This window comes from Marmota monax, unplaced genomic scaffold, assembly GCF_021218885.2.
Source record: "Marmota monax isolate L192 unplaced genomic scaffold, Marmota_monax_Labrador192_F-V1.1 WCK01_AAM20220418_F8-fsc00031, whole genome shotgun sequence".
Taxonomy (NCBI): Eukaryota; Metazoa; Chordata; class Mammalia; order Rodentia; family Sciuridae; genus Marmota; species Marmota monax.
This window is the reverse complement of record NW_026695197.1, coordinates 13,529,960-13,551,456: the sequence shown is the minus strand read 5'-3', so window position 1 is coordinate 13,551,456 and position 21,497 is coordinate 13,529,960. Positions and strand designations below refer to the sequence as shown.

The following is a 21,497-nucleotide window of genomic DNA, read 5'->3' as shown; positions in this document are numbered from 1 at the left end:
TAATACTATGCTCTTGAGTAGAGAGAAGAAAAGAGGCTTGTGTTTAAGAAACAGAGGAGTCAAAATTACCAAGGGGGTAAGGACAAGAAGAATTCATAGGTATCTCTAAGTTTGAGCCAAGTATTGATATAGAAATAAAATAACTTTATTTGCAATTATTAAGAAGAAATATTTTAATTATTCAGAGACAGATAAGTCAAACTTTCTTGAAGGAGATAATATTTGGGCTGGACCTTAAGGATGAAAGACAATATATATTTCTGGTAGAGACATCAAAAAGCTTATTCCTTGGAAAAAATGGCATGGAACTTATGTTGTTTATTAAAAGAATTCAAAACAGACCATGGTTCTTAGAAGGTAGGATGAATCCTGTTGAGTATTTGGAGGGAAGTTTAGAAAATTTACTGTGTTGAAACTGTTGTTCCAAGAATACATTGTATTCTACCTCAGAGGACTGGAAACAGGTTTCAGTTGGTTTTCATTGAGATTCTTTCTACTTCTCTGTCTCTATCTTCCTCTTTCTCTCCTTCTCAATTAGCAAGTGGAGGATATGGAAAAAAGAGTTCTATGTGATGAGCCTTAGAGATGGCCTGTTTAAGTCTAATTTGTAGGAAGTCTGGCCTCATCTTTATTAGTTGAATGTCGCTTGGAGCCACTGCCCAGTTTCCAAGAGTTGGTGAGAATATCTTGGATTAATCAAATTGGGTTTCCATATTTATTTTCTGCTATTATTTAAGGTTCTCTTCCTTTAGTTTATAAATATGTGAGGACAGTGATGATGCCAGTTTTGCCCTCATTATACCCCAGAGCAAACTATGAAGAAAGGGTTCAAAATAGTTTTTGAATGAGTCATTAAAATCCATGAAGCCACATATGGGATACAGTATTAACATCACTAGCTGTGTCTGCCTGGCATAAAAATATGGGAAAAGGAAACAAGCAAAATCTCTAGGTCAGATTATTTATTTATGCATATATTTAGATTTTTCAGCATTTTTAGTTTAGTTTCGTTTTTCTTCAAAATTCAGCCATAGTATTAAGAGGCAAGGGAGGATAGAGAAAAGCAAAAACTCAAAAAGTCTCACATCTGTGAGGACCTACTAAAAGTCCCTAGTTAAGTATAAAGACCCTGCAGCAAAGATACAGCCTCTAGATTTGGTGGGCATGTCCACCTGGTACTAGAGAAGGGGGAAAGAAAATGAAGAGTGAATGATGCACTATAAAAATAATCAGTAGCTGTGTTTCCTTGTCTGCCTTCTGCTCCAGTGCATAGCTGTGAAACACCAGGATGATCCCGCTGATTGGCAGAAAGGTAAATGGAGACCAGATGTTTGAAGGTGACACACAGACTAAAAATGGGAACTGTTGCTGTGAGGAAGGAAGAGAAAACCAAGTGTTACAGAGAAACCTAAAGAAGGAAGAGGGCATTAGAGACAAATATGGGGAAAAAATCCTTTCCATAGGGATTACAGTTTACACAGTGGGTGAGCTCAGTTCCCTTTAAAGTGATATGGGAGGGCAGGGAATGGTGGTACACACTTAAAATCCCAGAGATTCAGAAGACTGAAGCAGAAAGATTGCAAGTTCAAGGCCAGCCTCAGCAATTTAAGAAGACCCTGTCTCCCAATAAAAAATACAAAGGGCTGAAGATGTAGCTTAGTGGTGGAGTGCCTCTGGGTTCATTCCCCAGTACCAATAAATAAGCAAATAAATAAAGTTAAAATGGTACGGGCAGTCATTTCTCTAGGAGATTTAAAAGTGCCCCAAAGTGGAAATCACGTAGGTATAGATTTCTTCTACAACCTCCAGTGGATACAAAGAAGTAAGTTTCAAGGGCACACATTTTGAACCGTATCTAAATTTTACTCTGGTTTGCTAATACTGAGCATGGAAGTAGTGTTTGCCATACTTTTTCATCTTTCCAGAAACTTAAACACACTGTGCACAGGCATCCTAATATGACTAACATTTGGATCAAGGGTTTTCTTGGATTTATCTGATCAGAAGAGCCTAGGTCACACTCCTGTTCCCTCCATGTAAGAAAGACTGGAAAAAAGAAGTGCTGTTTCTTCCTCAGTCATGGAATGTAGGGTTCAAAAGATGCCACATGGCCACAAATTTAGCACTTGTTCAGGATGCTATTTCATTTCGTTTTGTTTTGTTTTCTCTTTTGTTAAGGATGTTTGAGGAAAGATTCAGCTTTCTCTTATTTATAGCTGAGCATTGATTTAAACTTGAACCAGATTTGTGAGTTATGTATACACTCACTTTAAGAAACAGCATCAAATATTCAAAGTAAACCTCTGTACTCAGTTGATCAGTTTATAGAAAAAAAATGTTATAGCAAATTAAGAGATGCTTTTTTGGGGGGTAGGTGTTTGAACCCAGAGATGCTCTACCTCTGAGCTATGTCCCTAGCCTGTTCTATTTTTTTTTTTTTTTATTTTGAGGCAGTATCTCCCTAGGTTGTCAAAGATAGCCCTGAAACTTGCAATCCTACTGCCTCAGCCTTCTGAGTTATGGAGACTACAAGGGTGCACCGTCATGCTCCAGTAAGAGCATCTTTTGAGGCTTTCAACCACATTGTGCTGGCTTTGTGAATGTAAAGTTTAATATATTTGTATTTAAAAGAGACATATTTTTACATTAGTTACATTGCATTGTGCAAATTAAATAAGTATCATATTTGAAAAAAAAATAAGTAGAATACCAGACAAAGTGTAGTAGGAAAGTAACCTGAATTTGTTTATTACTTATTATGCATCTTTCATTTGCTAGAAAATACATATATGTGCAAAGATAATGAGGCGTATTCCATGCTTTTAAATAACCAAGACTAAGATAATTAGAACAGAATGATTAAGTGGCTTTAATACAGCTATGCTTAGGATATTAGAGAAGTATAGGAGAGAGTGTAGCAATTTCAGAGTGGGTGAATTCAGGGAGATTTCCTAGGGATATGTGATGGTTAATTTTACATGGAAATCTGAGTAGGCCACGAGGTACCTACTCAAAATTTATTCTCAAGTTTCTGGGTGAAGTTCATATTGGAATCTGTAGACCCGAGTAAGCATATTGCCCTTGCTAATGTGCATGGGCCTTGCCCAGTCAATTGAGACTTATGGAGACAAAAAGATAAGTAGGAAGGAGCCCTGCCACCTGACTGCAGGAAATGGGACTTTAGGCGTCTCCTGTCTCTGGACTGGATCTTAAACCAGTTCTGGTTCTCAGGCCTTCAGATTCAGTCTGTAACTGCACAACCAGCTCTTTCAAGTCTGGCGTGGTAGCTGCAGATTTGGGGACTCCCCAGTTTCTGCTGGAGAGTGCTCCTGTAGGTAGTTGACCAGTAGCCTCTGTATGACCTGTGGTCACTTACTGGAAATAGAGATTCTCCACCCAAAGCCTAAATTGAAGTAGGATTTGCCTTTTAACAAGATCCTTGGGATATTTGAAAACATAAGGAAGACTGTGAAACACTGATCAAAGCCATTGTTCAAAAAAATAAAAACAAAAACGAATTTCTTCCCTCTACTGCACAGACAATTTCATTTCTACACTCTTTAGAGAAACTAACGAATTAAGGATTCACAGAAGGCAAGCCTAGAATTGCATATATCATATTTCTCTATGTTAAAATTTGGTATATACATGGTGTTCCGTTGTTATAGCTTGCAGACCCTGCGTGGCTTGGGGTGGGGGGGTCACACAAAATCACTCCATTTGCTATCAGGTTTGAGGAGGAGACAAAGAAAGCATAGCTTTTAATCCCTTTCAAGTCCTTGGAAGCCCAGGCACTTCCTGCACCTCCCATGTTCCCTCCCTGCTCTCCTAGTCTGTACCTAACACTCTTCTCAGCTTGTCCTCTCTCCTACCATTCCTGTTTCATCACCCTGCTGATCATTCCCTGGGGACCCTGCTTTCTGCTTTCTCTCCTGACAGCTAATTTTGAGCAAAAGCAATCTAGTGTAAGGTGTTTGTGGTTGATAATAGCTTAATATTTTACCTCTCCTGTAGTTTTATTGCATTTTAATGGAAAGTTCTTGGAAATTAAGCAGCTTATCTTAACCACAGGGAATGAGGCAAGAAGAGGGAGAATTGGGGGCATCATGCCGGGTCAATAAGATATTTGGGACAGGAAGATCCTTTCGCATCATTCTGTATTTGATCTCCATATCCCATATTCAACAACATTGTCAGAACTGTGTTTATTCAATACAAAGACTAAATATCTAGAAGTTATCCTTAGGTGAGATAAAACTGAGAGAGACTAGAAGAAAAAGAGAACATCTTTGGAAAAGTGAGTTGTCATGAATTGAGTTTTGGCAATGCAGTACTGCCATTAGAACTCTGAATGATTAGAAAAATGGAACTAGAGATTTTCTTTCTTTCAGTTGAGTAATTTAAAGCATTTCCTTTTAAAAAGCTTTTCTACAAAGTGAACTGTAACACAAGTACTGAAAAATATACAAAGCTATTTAGAACAAATGTCCAAAGAAATTCCATCCTCATTTAGAAAGCATTTTCTTATATACATAGCTTAGCTTGGGATGTTTGTTTTTAATTTTTATAAATTAAAACATAAACTATATGCCATGTATTCTCTTATGTCTGACTTGATTGGCTCAATGTTGTGTTTTCAAGATTGTACCATATGTTTGTGTTGTACATTTTAAATCTTATATTGAAAAGAATCTGCTGTATGAGTACTTTAGAGTTTATTACACACCCTACTATTGATGCAATCTAGGTTTGCTTCTAGCGTAGGGACAGTATCATGCTGTTGACATAAATATTCTCATTCATATGTTTTTATGAATGTGTGTACTATACATGTACACGTTTATTAATAAGTGAAATTATTTGTAATTCAGTACTCTAGTAGATTTCTGCTGTATAACACATTGCCACAAATTATGAGTGATAACAATAATAGCCTTAGTCCCTCACATACCTGTAAGGTGAGTTCCAATGTATTTGTTTCTCATTGGTATTTAGGCTGCTTCTGAAACCAGTGGGCTTCCCAGGACTTATCCTTCTCATCACAATAGAAGAATTGAAAGAGCCTGAGCCACATCCCACCTGCATATATCATTCCTCTGCTCACATCACATCCATTAGCATTCCACTGGGCAAGTCACCTGGTCAACAGTGAAACCAAACTTCAAGGAAATACACTTCACCTTCCATGGAGACCCTGACAAAGTTGTAGTTAATAGCATTAGTGGTGAAAACAACTTGAACCAGTACCTCAACCTACCACACAGGCTATGGTTGTGATCAGCACACAGTCCCAAACAGTTGTCTAAGCTGGTTGCACCATTTTATGCTCCACCTATAGTATATGAAAGTTACCATTACTACAAAAGGGATATTATCAGGGTTTTTTTTTTTAACATTAAGCAGTTATTTTAGGATTTTAATCTGTTATTCCTTTTTTTTTTTTTTTTTTTTTTTGCTCCTTCCTTAAATGATAGAACCGGATATCATCGGTCTTTATGTCCCTAGTGTTTATTATTTTAATATAGATTTTAGAAACCAAATATTATAAATTTCTCCATGATAACATGATAATTAAGGCTTTAGATTTAAATGAATCTAAACTCTCTACAAGTCTACTTTTAATTTTCTTTTCTTGTTTTGAAATAAATGGATGGGTTTTATTTATATTTTTTCAAGTTTTGAGGTGACATTTCATTTTTTTGTTATTTGTTCTTTCTAGATATTCAGGACAGTACATGACAGTAGAGTGTATTTTGACATATTATACATACAAAGAATAAGTATAACTTGTTCCAATTAGGATCCCATAATTGTTGTTGTATATGATGTGGCATTATACTGGTAGTGTATTTTTATATAAGGATAAGAAAGATATGTCCAATTCATTCTACTGTCTTTTCTATTCCCATTCCTCCTCCTTTCCCTTCATTTCCCTTTGTCTAGTCCAGTGAGCTTCTAATCTTCCCCTCCCTTGTGGTGGGTTAGCATCCACAAGTCAGAGAGAACATTTGGCATTTGGTTTTGGGGGACTGGCTTATTTCACCTAGCATGATCTTCTCCAGCTTCATCCATTTACCAGCAAATACTATAATTTCAATTCTTCTTTATGGCTGAGTAATATCCCATTATGTAAATATACCACATTTTCTTAATCCATTCATCTCTTTTAGGGCACCTAGATTGGTTCCATGGTTTGGCTATTGTGAATTGAACCTCTATAAACATTGAAATGGCTGCATCATTGTAGTATGCTGATTTTAGTTCCTTTGGGTATATAATGAGGAGTACAATAAATGGTGGGATAAACTGAGTCAAATAGTGGTTTCATTCCAAGTTTTCTAAAGAATCTCCATATTGCTTTCCAGAGTGATTGAACCAATTTGCAGCCCTACCAGCAGTGTAGAAGTGAATGTTTTTCTCCACATCCTCACCAACATTTATTGTTATTTGTATTCTTGATAATTGTCATTCTGACAGGGGTGAGATGGAATCTCTGTGTAGTTTTGATTTGTATTTTTCTAATTGCTATAGGTGTTGAACATTATTTTTCACATATTTTTGACTATTCATATTTCTTCTTCTTTGAATTGCCAGGCTTTTAATGAGCATTAAATGTCATAGTGAATGAAAAAGAAATATTTTCACTAGGTCAGCCTAATTTCAACTATAAGTAACTTAAAACACAGGCAATTACATACCAATAATTATGCCTACTTTTTACTAGAGAAGCTTCCCCTTCCTGAAGAATTTGTAGGAATACTTGATATCTTTCAAATATGAGCCTGTTTTTGTTATACATACTTTATCCTACTTATGGCTTGCATTTTCATACAGTCAATAAAGTCTTTGATGAACCAATTGTTTGATTTCCATGTAGTCCAATTTTAATGAATAAATTTTGATTTGTCAATCTCTTACTCTGTAGATTATTTATATTTGTTGGTAAGAAGTCTTACCACTGAAGTAGGACAGATGTCCTCCTACAGTATCTTCAAGAGGCTTTATTGTTTTGCTTTGCTTATTTATATTTGCAATCCTACTAGAATTTATTTTCCGTATGTGTGCATCCTGTGAGGAAGCAGATTCCAATATTTTCAATATTTATGTACAACTGACAGATCTACTTATTGAAAATATATTCCTTTCTCTCCAAATGCCAACATTATCATGTACAAAAAAATATTCATTAGCGTGTGGATTTACATTCTGTTTGTCTATCCATATGCCAATATCACAGTGTCTTAATTAAGGTAGATTGAGAATAACTCTTAATAAATTATAAAGTTTATTCTTGTTATTTTCACCCTTTTCATTTCTATATACATTTAGAATCAGTGGGTGAATATCTGCCCCCATCTCTAAGTCTGTTTCTATGTATTTATAGATAAATTAGGGGCAAATGCACATTATTGCAGTGTGGAATTTTCTAATTCATAAATATGACATATTTATGACTTCATTAAAGTGATCTTTAGTTTTTCTCACACCAGCTTGCAGTTCCTAAGTAGAAGTCTTACAAAACTTTTGTAAGATTTGTTCTTTGGTATTTGCTGTTTTTGATGTTATGGTGAATATTACTGTTAGTTAATTTAAATTTCCTAACTCTTTGCTTGCATATAGAAATAAAATAGATTTTCCATTTGATTTTGTTTCCAGAAATTTGTGAAGTTCATGTATTTAATCTAATTTTCCTGTCTTTTCTTAAATGAGTGAATTTCATGTATTTAGTCTAAATTTCTATACTTTCTTAAATTTTTAACATACTTAAACAAGAATTTTCATGAATAGTGATATTTTCCCCTTTTTTTCCTCATCAACCAGTTTTTTTTTTTGCCTCACTGAACATGTAAAAGCCACAATCACAGTATGCATAAAATTAGGTGTTATCAATATTTTTTATTTTAGCATTCTGTGGGTATATAATGTTATCTCATTGTGTTTTTTAAGTTGCACTTATTTAAGGCTAATAAGGTTGAACAAGTTTTCATGGGTCATTTGTCATCTCCATGTGTAGATTTAAAATGTCCTTTTATGCTTATTTTCTGATCAGACTATTTGTTGTTGCTGAAAAGTTTTAAGAGTGCTTTATTTTCCTACTCTAATTATTTTTTCATTCTCTTAATGAAAACTTTCATAAAACAAAAACAATTTCTTTTAAATTTTGCTAAGACTCAATTTTTAACTTTTCATAGACTATGCTTATAAAAACTTTGCTTGAGTAGATTCTGAAGACTTCCTCCTATGATTTTTCTAAAAGTATTAGTTTTAAATTTTTATTGAAATTTGAGATCCATTATAGGTTATTTGTGTACAAGATGTTGGACTTAGCTCAATGGTCCAGCCAACCCCAATGGATGCTTGATGTTTCTTTACAACTGATTGAATTTTTTTTTCTTCCATTCCATTGCCTTTGTGACATTGTCAAAATTTAATCTACCATATTTGTATAGTTTATATCTACATTATCTGTTTGATTTCATTAATTTATGTGTCTATGTTTCTGTTACTATTATACTGTATTTATTCTAGTGTTATAAACAACTTTTGAAATCAGGTAAATTTATCCCTTTTATTTTATTCATTTTTTAAAAAAATGCATTAATTATTCTATTTCATTTCCCATTTCACAAAATTTTTGTAAGTCTACTTAAATCTACCCAAATTAGTGCTGTGATTTTTGAAAGGCTTGTGTTAATTCATTGCATAAATTTAGAGATAATCATCACCTTTAATATATTGAATCTTCAAACACATAAAAATGGTATGAAAATAGTATTTATTTAACTATAATGTAATTTCTTTTATTAATGTTGCATTTCAGCACATAAGTATTGCATGTGTTTTGCTCAATTTACACCTTATTATTTCACTTTATGAACAATTGTGAATTGGTTATAACCTAAATGTTTCCTGTCTTGTAGAGTCAAATGGCACTTTATTTTGTTGGGTCTTTTTTTCTTTGTTATCCTCCTCCTCCTTCTCCTCACCCTCTTTTCTTCTGTCCTTTACTTCTTCCACTATTTCTTTGTTTTTATTCTATTCATTGATGTTTCCAGGTTGCTAGATTCTTCAACTCCAAATTTGAAATATATGAGACAGAAAATTTAGGGAGTTCATTATCATGTTGTTCTTCAGGTCTTGAAGTTTCCAGATAGTTTTTCTCCTCTCCACATTTCAGAGTCTTCTTATATTTGTTTTATATATAAAATCCATGGTTTTAAGTTGCATATACCAGGAATAACAGAGAAAATTACATCTATTGCTATCTTTCCAGAAAAAGCAACCTTTTATAAGTCAGATGTCTGCCACTAGAGTTTCTCATATTTTATCTATGGACTCCACAGTATTTTGCAATTGTTGAATATGCATCAGGTGAGGGTAAAGTATCAGTACTCTTTTATTCACAATTTCCCTACTATTTTGATTTATGTGAAGACATAGTCTGTATTGAATTCCATTCTGGTAGAACTCTAGAAGACAAGAACTGCAAAGATCATCTTTCCCACATGTTTTTCCTTGATTCAAGAAGCCATTGCTTGGAATGTCATTTTTTAATGATGGGCTCTGTACAGCCAAATTGTCTTATGAAGTTCTGCAGTTCCAAAGGACATGCTCTAACTTGCAACCCCTCCCCTTGCCCCGACATTGAATTTAATGTTCATGACAAGGCCTCCTGAAGAAAAGACCAGGAACACAGACATTGAGTCAAACATGGTATTAAATGAATCATCTGCAAGGCAGACCCTCCAAAATGTGTGTGACTGGCCACTTTGTCATCAGATTTTCCTAAGCAATGACATGAGGCATCTCCATCTCCAAAAGACTACTGGTAACAAATTTCCCATTATGCCTGTTCACATGTCTAGAGAAAAGATTGAATTGCAGTGTTCCTCAGGTACACTATGAGAGACCCTATTCCTCACAGACCTAAATAAACTGGACTATACTCTCAATATTACAGCATAGGAAAAACAATCAAAGTGCAAACCTATAATTTCTATGAATTTCCTGGGCTGATGTTCTCATGTATATTTGTCTTTAGCATTTATTGTTATGGTACAGAATCATGTTCTTGTTCTCTCTGAGTCATGCTACAAAGCTCAATTCAGCCAACTTTTTAAAAAAACATTTTCACAGCCAACAAGCATGTTTACTCTTAGAATATTTCACTGAGAGTTAGGTTTGGGGTGTTGTGGGAGTTACATCAGCACTTACACAACATTCTCTCTTCCTAGACATCCCAGTCTTGCTCTTCCAAACTGTTTTCTACCTTATACCTTGGGACTCACCTAGCTCAACATCAGTTCCTGAGTGTCCATTGTTATCTCTTAAGCACATTTCTGAGTGCATCTGATATAGCACTCATTAAAACTTGGTGCAATTCCCTGTTTGTTTTTATTCATTTCCCCAAATTGTAAAATTTGGGGAAATGAATAAAATGTGGTAGAAACCAATGATGACCTTTTCAGCCTTGCAGACTCTGCCATCAGAGTGGGTAGCTCCTATTACACACTCAGATGTGTTTTGAATTCTGTTACATATGTTGATAAATACATTAGATTTGTGTCAGTGCTAAGTCAGCCATAATTTAACTTTTTTGTTCAAGAGAAAATATTCAGTACCCTATGTTGCCAGATATTTCTTCTCTATGCATAGGCAGAAATATCCATTTGAATGTATAATAGAGATGATTTGTTTAAATGATCTTCTGAAATACCTACTTGATATTTCAGTGAAGCTATTTTTCTATAACTCTGAGCTAGTATATATGTCTAAGCTATTAACGGTTGACCCAATTTTTTCAAAGACAGTAAATAATACAAAGACTCAAATAATGTATTTCAGATTATGGAATGAATCATATTAGAAGCATTCATTTATCTTAAGATTTTTTAAAAGTCCTCTACTGAAAATTCTATAATAACTATAATAACTTTCTGGTGTTTTTTCTAGGTTATATGCATCCTATGGGTTTAAACTACCCCCAATTTCACATTGAAAAGTAAAATGTTTTAAAATAATTTAAATGCATATGGTTGTTTGGGAAAGAAATTAAATAAGTTACTTTGGTGGAGAGTCACTCAGAACACTATATATGTTTTAAATCAATCAAAAATGCATATATTTTATGATTATTGCATACATATCCTGTCAAGTCCTCTATCACTTATTGGTTAGGGAAAATACTTAAACATAGGTAAATACAAGTAGCCTAAGTGATTTACTTTTATATATTTTGCCTAATTAGTGTGTTGCAATACTAAAAGTCAAACATAACATACTTTGAGTGTGAACTGTGCTTTATTGTTTCAAAAGAAATATCATATGTGTTACATTTGTTGAATCTTATAGAAATCCTATGTATTCACGTTTATGTGCTATTGTCTCAATCTTACAAATAAGATTAAGTGGTTGGCCAATAGCAACAGATTTTTAATGGTATATTCAAAGATTTAATACAGGTCTTTAATATTTTCTTTTTATAAAATTCTGCTGGAGAAAGAAAGTGAGGAAGACATATTCTAAGAGAATCAGTGGTCTCAAATTAAACATTAGTATTTTGAGATGAATTTTGAGGTGGTGGATGCCTCCAGGAATGCTGTCCTATTGTGTTTTTCTGTGCAAAGAATACAGCAGGCAGCTGCTACCATTTCTGCCTGATAAAGCTTTGTGTACATTTGGCCTCTTTGTGAGGAAAGATAAATGAGCTCACTTCAGGGTTGGGTCTATGGGTAGATGATTGAAATTCAGGAAAGTGTTTATATGCATTCAACAGAGGATTTCTGACAGTACATTTCTGCATGGGTGGCTTCAAAGGGTGTGGATGAATGGAAACTGAAAGAAAGATTGTTTGTGGAAAGGAAATGAAAGGGATTAGTTTCTATGAGGGCCAGGCAGGTGACCTAGATTCCCCATACTGGGATGTATACTCTTATGGACACTTTTTAAAAGAGAGAGAGAAAAAAAAATCCTTGGATACAGGGACAGACTTTCGTTTCTAGCCAATTCACATCAAGTCTCTTTGAAGGTGTTTTCTGATCTCAAGAGAAGCTTTCATTTAATATATGTTTCAGATGCTGGGCTTATCCAAGGATCAGATAACCACAGAGAGAATTCTAGCCTTGATTACTCTGCATGCCCCTGGCCTCAGGAGGCTCTTCTTTCGGGCTTTGAGTTTAAATAAACAAACCTGAAATCTGAAGGACTCATTTGTGATCCTCAGGTGACAGAGCCCTTTCCAGAGTCACTCTTCTTATTTCCCTATGAAATTGAAAAACAACCCAATGCATCTTCCAAAAAATTTGAAAGTAATTCCACAGAATTTCCCTCCAATAGGAAGATGATCAATGGGACAGAAAATAGAAAAAAGTGTTATGATTGACCATATATTGAATAGATTTAGAATTGCTAGGTTGCTGAAACCACACTAGATGGATCACTGTCCAAGTCACACTTTCCATATTTCTATCTTCTCAAGTACAATTCAAGGAATGAATTTCTTTGAGTTTATGAATCTCTGCCATATACATTTTATAGTCTTAAAAATCCATTGTATATAAATTATTTATATATGTGTCTCTCACCATGATTGAATAAGCACTTTGAGAGTCAAGACCATGATTATCTGCAACCCCCCTTCTCTATATGTGTGTGTTTGAGAGTCTTCATATCTCCAACAGCTAGCAAAAGACTGATTTGTGGGAGGTACTCAGCACTATGCATTGAAAAATGCCTCCTGTGGTTATTACCACTTTCTACATCAAAAGATTCTGAAAATAATTCATTTGTCCAACGGTGGCTCAAAATCAACAGTGTGAATAATTATCATTTTGTGCCCAAATCCAATGGTGTTCTAAAAGCTTTTAGCAGTGATGTCATTTGCTCTTTACTTATAATAAAAATGGTGGGTAAAGCAAAATACAAACTGCAGCCAAAACCTAGGATTTTTTTGAAGTTCAGGCTATGAAGGTTCAACTGTGCTTGACATATGATATGTATTCACTTTATATATTTAAACATGCAAAAATATGTAGGGTAGATTTGATGTGAACAAGAACATACAACTATATAATGAAAGAACTTAAAGAGCCCTGTCCAGGGCTCAGAGCAAGGTAGCTGAACACCCATTGTCCTCACTTAGAGGATCCATAGACAAGGCATAGTCAGTATTTCCCGCATTGAACTTGTTGTCATCTGTCTACCTTCCCTGTCTCAGGAAATGTCATAACCATCTGCTCAGCTGGTAATTCCAGAAATCTGAGAGCTTCTCTGGTACTTTCTTTTTTCATTGTTCCCACATGTAATCAATTATTAAGTGCTTTAATTTCTTATTTCTAATATCTTGCAAATGTATTAACTTCATTCCAACACAAATGCTACTATCTCGGTAAAGGTCTGTATCGTCTCTTATTTGGAGTTCTAAATATCTACTTAATCTTCTTCCTATGCCACAAGGTGCCACTTTAAAATCCACTCACCACACCCCAAAGACAGAGCATTTCAAAAAGGCTCTCCTGATGATAGCATTATAATAGAGTTCATTTTTTTAAATAACAATGGACATATTTAATCTTTATTAAACCTTACTCACAAGCACCCTGCTTGAAGAATTCCAGACCTTATCTCATTGAATCCTCTAAAAAACTTCATGAATTAAATATAAATATTTTTATAACTTTTTAAAGAGAAATCAACATTATATAGAGAGAAGGTGATTTTTCTAAAGACAATCAGCTAACAGTGGTGGAGCTAGAGTTTAAATAGAGGCAGTCTGACCTCACATGACTCAATCAAAAGATGATTCCTTTTAATGTATTCAGAAGTTGGTCCAATTTATCTCTTAATCAACATGTCTTCTCTAAAGCCTTATGTTATGATTTGGATGTGAGGTGTCCCCCAGAAGCTCACATGTGTGACAATGCAAGATGTTTCAGAGGAGAAATGATTGGGTTGTGAGGGTCTTAACCCAATTAGTGAATTAATTCTCTGATAGGGATTCACTGAATGGTAACTGAAGTGGGATGATATGGCTGGAAGGGGTGGGAGTTGCGGGTGTGGCTTTGGGGTATATATTTGTATCTGGCAAGTGGAGATCTCTCTCTCTGCTTCCTGATCATCTTGTGAGTTGTTTCCCTATACCACACTCTCTCAACATGATGTCCTGCCTCACCTCAAGCCCCAAGGAATAGAGCCTACTGTCTATGGATTGAAACCTCTGAAACTATGAGCCCTTAAATAAGCCTATCCTCCTCTAAGATTGTTTTGGGTGGGTCTTTTTTTTTTTTTTTTTTTTTTTTTTTAATTTTTTTTTATTGGTTGTTCAAAACATTATAAAGCTCTTCACATATCATATTTCATACATTAGATTCAAGTTGGTTATGAACTCCCAATTTTACCCCAAATACAGATTGCAGAATCACATCGGTTACACATCCACATTTTTACATAATGCCCTATTAGTAACTGTTGTATTCTGCTACCTTTCCTATCCTCTACCATCCCCCCTCCCTCCCCTCCCATCTTCTCTCTCTACCCCATCCACTGTAGTCGCAGCAGCAAAAAAGCTGACCAAAATACTTAGTATTTAGCAACACTGAAATCATTTAAGTTCTTGTGCCTTTAACATACCCTTCTTGCAATTTCATATTCTGGCTTTCCTATTCCTTTTCCTGCCTTGCCTGGCCTACCTCTTCAACTCAAATGCACTTCATCCAGAAAATGTGTCTTGTCCTTCCAAGTGTAAGGAAGAAGTGAGACTGAAATCATACCAAGTATCTAAGTCTCAAAAGAATGACATTAAAATACTACAGAAAAGGAAATCTGACAGATTTACAAATATGTGGGAATTAAAGACTATATTCTCAAACACCTGTGGGTCAAGGTAGAAATCACTAGGGAAATTAGAAAGTAATTAGGGATGAATGGAGATGAAAGCACAACAATCCAAAATTTGCCTGTAGATGCTTACATTTTAAAAAAAGAAAAAGAAAAAAGAAAGACCTTAAATTGCAGAGTGTGATGTCAGCAAGATTGACAGTAGGGGACAGCCCTGCTCATATCCCCACAATGACAATAACTTGGCAGTCATCCACAGATGGTTCTTGGAATATTATGCAGAAATAAAAATGAATGAACAACTGATTATGGTATAGCTGCTGAGGAAACATGAGATCATGTTATGCCAAGTGAAAAGAATCCAGATGCAAATGGTCACCTATTTTGTGATTCCATTTATATAAATATTTTGGATTAAATACCTTGGTCCATTTTCAAATTTTATCACTGGTACTTTCAGTGTTGTATGTAGGAAATTGTCAAACACAAAATCATAAAGATCTTTCTATTTTTCTATCTTTTCTTCCAAGAGTTTTATAGGTTTTATTATTATGTTTAGGTCTTTGATCTGTTTTGAGTTAATTTTTATGTGTTGTTAAATATGAGTCCACCTTCACTCCTTTTTGTATTTGGATATCCAGTTTTCCTTTATCCATTTATCCTTTTCATTGACTCATCTTGGTCTTGGGACGCTTATTGAAAATCAGTTGACCATGTATTCCACCGTTTATTTCTAGATTCTGTATTCTGTGATTGGTCTATATGTCTGTTTTCATGCAAGTATCACACTGTTTTGATTACTGTAGTTTCGTATTCAGTTTTGAAACTGGGAAGTATAAAACTCAATTTTTGTCCTTTTTTTGAAATTATTTGTACTGTATTTGTCTTAAGTTTCCATACGACTTTTGTATGAATTTTTTTTCAATTTCTGCAATTGGAATTTTTATAAGAATTGAATTAAATCTGTAGGTTACTTTGGGTAATATTAACATCTTAGTAATACTAACATTTTAGTAATATTAAATCTTGAAAACCATAAGCACAGAACATCTTTCTACTCTTTCTGCAACATTTTGTAGTTTTCTTTGTTTAAGCTTTTACACCTTCAATTAAGTATATTTCTGTTTGTTTTTTGGAATTGATTTATTGATTTCAGTCTGTTCATTGTTAATGTACACAAGCACAATTTTTGTTGTTAGTTTGTATTCTACAACTTAAATTCATTTATTGTGTATGTGCCTGTGGGTGTATGTACGTAATCTTTAGGATGTTCTACACGTAAGATCATGTTATCTGTGAAAATATAATTTTACTCCTTTCCAACTTGAATCCTTTCTTTTACTTCTTTCTTGCCTAATAGATCTGGCTGGGACTTCCAGCACTGTGTCTTTCTCCTGATTTCCTAGGAAAAGCTTTTATTCTTTTACCATTATTCTGTGGTTCATGGTTGGAAAAGAATTGATGGACTTGTCCAAGTGATTGTTCTCAAGGGAATGTTACTAGGTTATCTGAGATCAAGAAATTCTCCTGATGAAGAAAAAAAATCTACCCAACTATATTCTAACTAAAATCCTTTTTCCTATACATCCCTGCATTACATTCTTCTCAATCTGCTTTCATTTTTTGGATGGTATATCTGATTCTCTTACTTAGTAATTTGTTTAGAAATTCTTTGTTAAAAAATCTAAAAATTAATCATGGCTTTTCTACTGGACATATTTGAATATAAACTTTGCTTCTGTTTTTCAGAAGATGCTTATAAGACCCAAGTTAGGATTGACAATGAGCCAGCTTATCTGGACATCTTGGACACTGCTGGCCAGGTAGGTGATATACTTCAGCTTCTCTAGTCACTGAGACAGTTGAAGGCTCCAACCTCATATATGTGAGATGAGTTTATGTAAACAGGAAAACAAATTTGTAATACAAATAAAAAAATTGAACATGAAAAGACTTGGCATGAAAAGGTGATGTATCATTGATTACCACCAAGAATATTTTAATATTCTCTCAATTTTATAAATACAAAAGTATACATATAAAGTATTAATGAAATCATAAAATAGTTTATTATTTTTTCTAGATACACACAAAATTCTATTCTAGACCTCACTGTGAAAAAAATTTTCATTTGATGAAAATAAAAAAGGAAGGGTTGTTTACCACAGTCTATGGAACCAAGGCTAAGGAGACATTTCAGTGATGTAAGCAATTTAGCATAACCTAATATGTTCCTGCGCAAACCTGTAGGCAGGAGGAGGAAGAGGATGGGGTAGAGGAGGAGGAGGAAGAGGAGGACAAAGAGGAAGACAAATGATTTATGTGACATAAAGAAAGAATTAAAGCACTACAACAATTTTCAGTAAAACATGAGGAAGAGAAAGTACATAATATTTACAATATGTCAAAACCCTTATGGTATTTACAAGGAGGGTAGATGTTTCATTTAACTTCAAATGTTCAAAATAAGGACATTAAAAATGTAAATCTATATATCAAGTGCCAAATACATACCATACAACTTAAAAATGAGCTGAAGGAAAAGGGAGGAACACAATAAAAATTTCAGTGCAATAGAAGGCATAAAATAAACAAAAAATAGGTGAAATATGTTGATAATATGTACATGGAAATATAAACATATCAGATATCAAAATAAATGGAAACGGATCTCTCTTTCCTGGAATAGACAAGTATTGTCAATATTATATTAAAAGAATGAAATAGACTAATTTTTATGTGGTTTAAAAGAATCACAATGGTAAAGTAGAGTGGCAAATCAAATAATGGAATAGTGCTGGGATGTAGCTCAGTTTGAGAGCACTTTCCAAGCAAGCACAAGGCCTTGGGTATGATTCCCAGTCCTAAGTCACCTATTTTATGTGATTACTTTTGGCCCTGGGTTTGATTCCCAGTCCAAAAAAACAAACAAAGAAAAATAAAAAGACAAAAATTGGGTTTAAAAGAGCCAAACCTAAAGCAGGCATACCTGTATTAACATCAGAAAAAAGAGATATTATGCGAACAGCATTACTGTACTGTAAAAGTTCTAGTTTGTAGTGAAGAAATCATCAGAAATAGTTTTAAATTATCATCTATAATATTAACAGCAATGGAGAGGATTGTGAAGAGCAGAATTATAAATCTAAAATCAAATCCAATGGAAGGTACTAACGCAGCTCTGTCAATAAGTGTTAGGTTGTAGAGTCGTCGTGCAATGGAAGATTTGAAAACACATATAACCCAAATAGAATATTCTATCCAATACAAGAATCAACAATCTTTTCACATGTTGTTTTTATTTTCTATTGATTTCTAATCTTGCAAAGCATGTAATCTGTAGGACACTGATTATTTGATGAATTTAGAATTTTACTTTGTGGCGTAGGATATGATGCATTTTTATAAAATGTTTAAGCTAGTGGTTATCTTTTTTGGTTACCACTTTTGAGGAAAGGGAAGAAGACAGGAAATGAGAGAAATACAAAATAAACATCAACTATACCTGCAATGATTTATGTTTTATTAAGTTTCCAATTAAATATAAAAAGTTATTCAGAGTTGAAAATCATGAATACACGTTTTCATTATATTATTTTTCTTTGTCCTTAAAGATCTTACTAATTTTAAATATATTTTATGTTTTTCATCTATTTTATGTAACTACTTAAAATATAACTGCAGTAATTGGAATATTGATAATGTATAAGTCACTAGAAATAAGTAGTCAATTTATATATTTATGAGTTATACAAAGACTATCTGAAATCAATATATTAACAAACTCATTTGTTTCTGGAGACATTTGAACAAGGAACTTAGGTGAAAAGATTGTTGAAACCATTGGGGAATATTTAGAATAGAAAAATAATTTCAATTATTTGAAAGTCCTGCCTTATCTAAAGCAAAATACATGTGTTTTTCAAGGCAATTGGGGGCTCAATTTAAAGAAAATTAAGAATGTTAAATTTTAATACGTTTTTCCAATGACTGAAATTGTCCAGTGATAAAGTCTACTTTGAGAAAGAGAAAAGCTGAATTACTGGAAATATCAACTAGAATTAAACATTTATAGAAAGCGAAATCCTTCACTTATCAAACAGTCATTTGGTTTATAGTATTTATATAGACCTACCAGATCCTAACCATGGTACTAAGGTAATGGTGAATATTTCTCTTTCTGTTGACAATTGGCTAAGCCATGTTATTGCTAAAGCCAGTGAAATGTAGGCAGTTGAGAAAACACACTAATTTTGGACTAAAGTCTGTAGGGGTACTAAGGGTGTTTTTGCTATTCCTCAAAGTACATGCTGCAGGTAATTCTTGGTTTCCAGAAAATGAAGAAAAATACCGAGCAGACCTAGCACTATCTCAAAGAAAGAAGCAAAGCCTAGTCTACCCAAGCCTGAGGAAGGTTTGCTTCAGCACCACACAGATTGCAAAGTAGAGAAATTATAAGCACCCATTGTTTTAAGACCCTAAGTTTGAAATGGTTTGTCACATAGCATTGTTGTGGAAATAACTGATCAATATGCATATTAGTAAAGCATTTTTTAGTTCAATATGGCTCAGAGAGTCTATCCACCTATCTGTTGGTAAATTGGTAAGTGATGAAAGATAAATTTAAGATAATATGCTCTGGTAATACTGAGAAACTTGCAAACACAATTAAAATGATAAAGCTATTAAATTTGTATACCATTAAATATTTTTCAAAATATCAATTATGGCCAAACAGTTAGGAGTACATAAACCTAAACAGATGGTGATATGCTTGCTTCCAAACTGTTATTAAACCTACAAAGGAGGAGGTGGTCTATACAGTTGATTTAACAGAACTTATGTCCCTACAGGTGATAGGAGAGAACACCATTGAAATTTTTAAAAATAATAACACATTTTTTTCTTTAGGTACTGTTGATTTTCATATTTATTGAAATTTAGCATCCTTACAATAAAGCCAAGGATTAGGTAGAAAAGCTATTATTAAAGTCACCATCTAGAATACATATATTGTTATGCAAAACGTGAAGAGACTGTCCTCTTAGAGGCAATAAAGGAGACCAAGTACTGACCAGTTTCATGTTTATGCTTGTAGGGGTGACAAAGTTTTATCTCTTACCTAGAGCAAAACAGAAGAAAGATTAAGGAAAGCATAATAAAAATTTTAAAACAAGATCTTAGATGATATAGGAGCTTCACAGAATGAAGAAACATAAAAGATCCAAAGTTCCTCCATTTTTCCCATGCCTACCCATCCCTTTTATAAATTAACATCCACTTTTCAGAGACAATATTTAGCGTTTGGTCTTTGGAATTAGCTAACTTCACTTAGCATGATATTCTCCAACTCCATCCATTTACCTGCAAATGCCATAATTTTATTCTTTTTTTAATGCTGAGTAATAGTCCATTGTGTGTAGGGAGGGTGCGTGTGGGCAGGAACAGTATTGTAATGAGATGGACATTATTACCCTATGTACATGTATGACTTCACATATGGTGTGATGCTATGTCGTGTACAACCATAGAAATGTAAAGTTGGGCTGCAATTGTGTACAATCAATCAAAATGCATTCTGATGTCATATATACATAATTACAATAAACTAATTAATTTTAAAAAGGAAAAATTATATTTTTATGCTTAAGTTTGATGTTGAATGGACATCTATGGTAAGTACCATTAGATTAAAAGTATGTGTAACCTAAGAAACAAACTGGGCTCAATTTAGCTAGGCCGGTTCTTCAAATTCTTTTTGGCCTCTCTGTGCCACATTCCTTCTCACTTAATATAGGGCTGGATATCTGTCTTATGAGGGTCTTTAAAACAGGGGACAACAGAAAGTCAGAAATAACTTTCTGCTTATATAATTTTCTCAAGGCACCATATTTAGGGGAAGTATGCCATGCACTACCCCATGCTATGCATATGGACTTGCAGTGCCACCATAATTCCATGGAAGAAAGGTTGGGCATCACCAAAACTCAATTTGGAAAGGGGTTTTACTCTGCCATTCACCCAGGGTTTTCAATTCTCTCTTTCAGTGCTTAATTCTCCATCCAAATGTTTGGTAAGCCTACATTTGACTACTTCCATTGTTCAGGAATTCTACTGCTGAAAGTAGACATTCTCTGGAAAGCTTTAATTTTTAGAAAGTATTATTGCCATGAGCTAAAAATTTCCTCTCCATAGTTTATTCTTGATCCTTGACCAATCTCCTGAAATATTATATTACTCATTTTATAAATGGAAAAATTAAGTCTCATAGAGTGTAAGTGGCTTACTTACTGCAGTACAGCAAGCTCTCGATCTAGGTGTGACTAGAAGCCATCCCCATTTCCACTCAAGCTCTTTCTTTTTTCATTTCTCTTATGAAATCCCTTGTGTGTACCAAGGCCTGCCATAGATCAAGAAAATGCAAGATAAAATAAAATACAGTGTGTGAATTCAAAATGCTTGTGGTTTGGGGCAGTGTGGACATGCTAATTAAATTTTGCAGCAAATTAGGATGAAGATTATAGAGGAAGTATGCAAATTCTGTTAAGGGATTATCTCAAACTTCTAATATAGCTAAGTTTAAAATAGAAGTTGCAAGTATTCTTAAATGAAACTCTAAGAAAATATGTATATGAAGTTCAATTTAATTATAACCATATTAA

At 34.0% G+C, this 21,497-nt stretch overlaps 1 protein-coding gene across 3 annotated transcripts in view; it reads left to right on the top strand.

Annotated features, from left to right (window-relative positions):
* Positions 1 to 21,497, top strand: part of Rit2 (Ras like without CAAX 2) — a 337,844-nt gene that overhangs the window by 115,384 nt on the left and 200,963 nt on the right. For all 3 annotated transcript variants that reach the window (XM_058573940.1, XM_046428463.2, XM_058573941.1), the window contains one exon: positions 16,585 to 16,658. In XM_058573940.1, the coding sequence (XP_058429923.1) occupies positions 16,585 to 16,658 (74 nt within the window). The remainder of the gene's footprint in view (positions 1 to 16,584; positions 16,659 to 21,497) is intronic.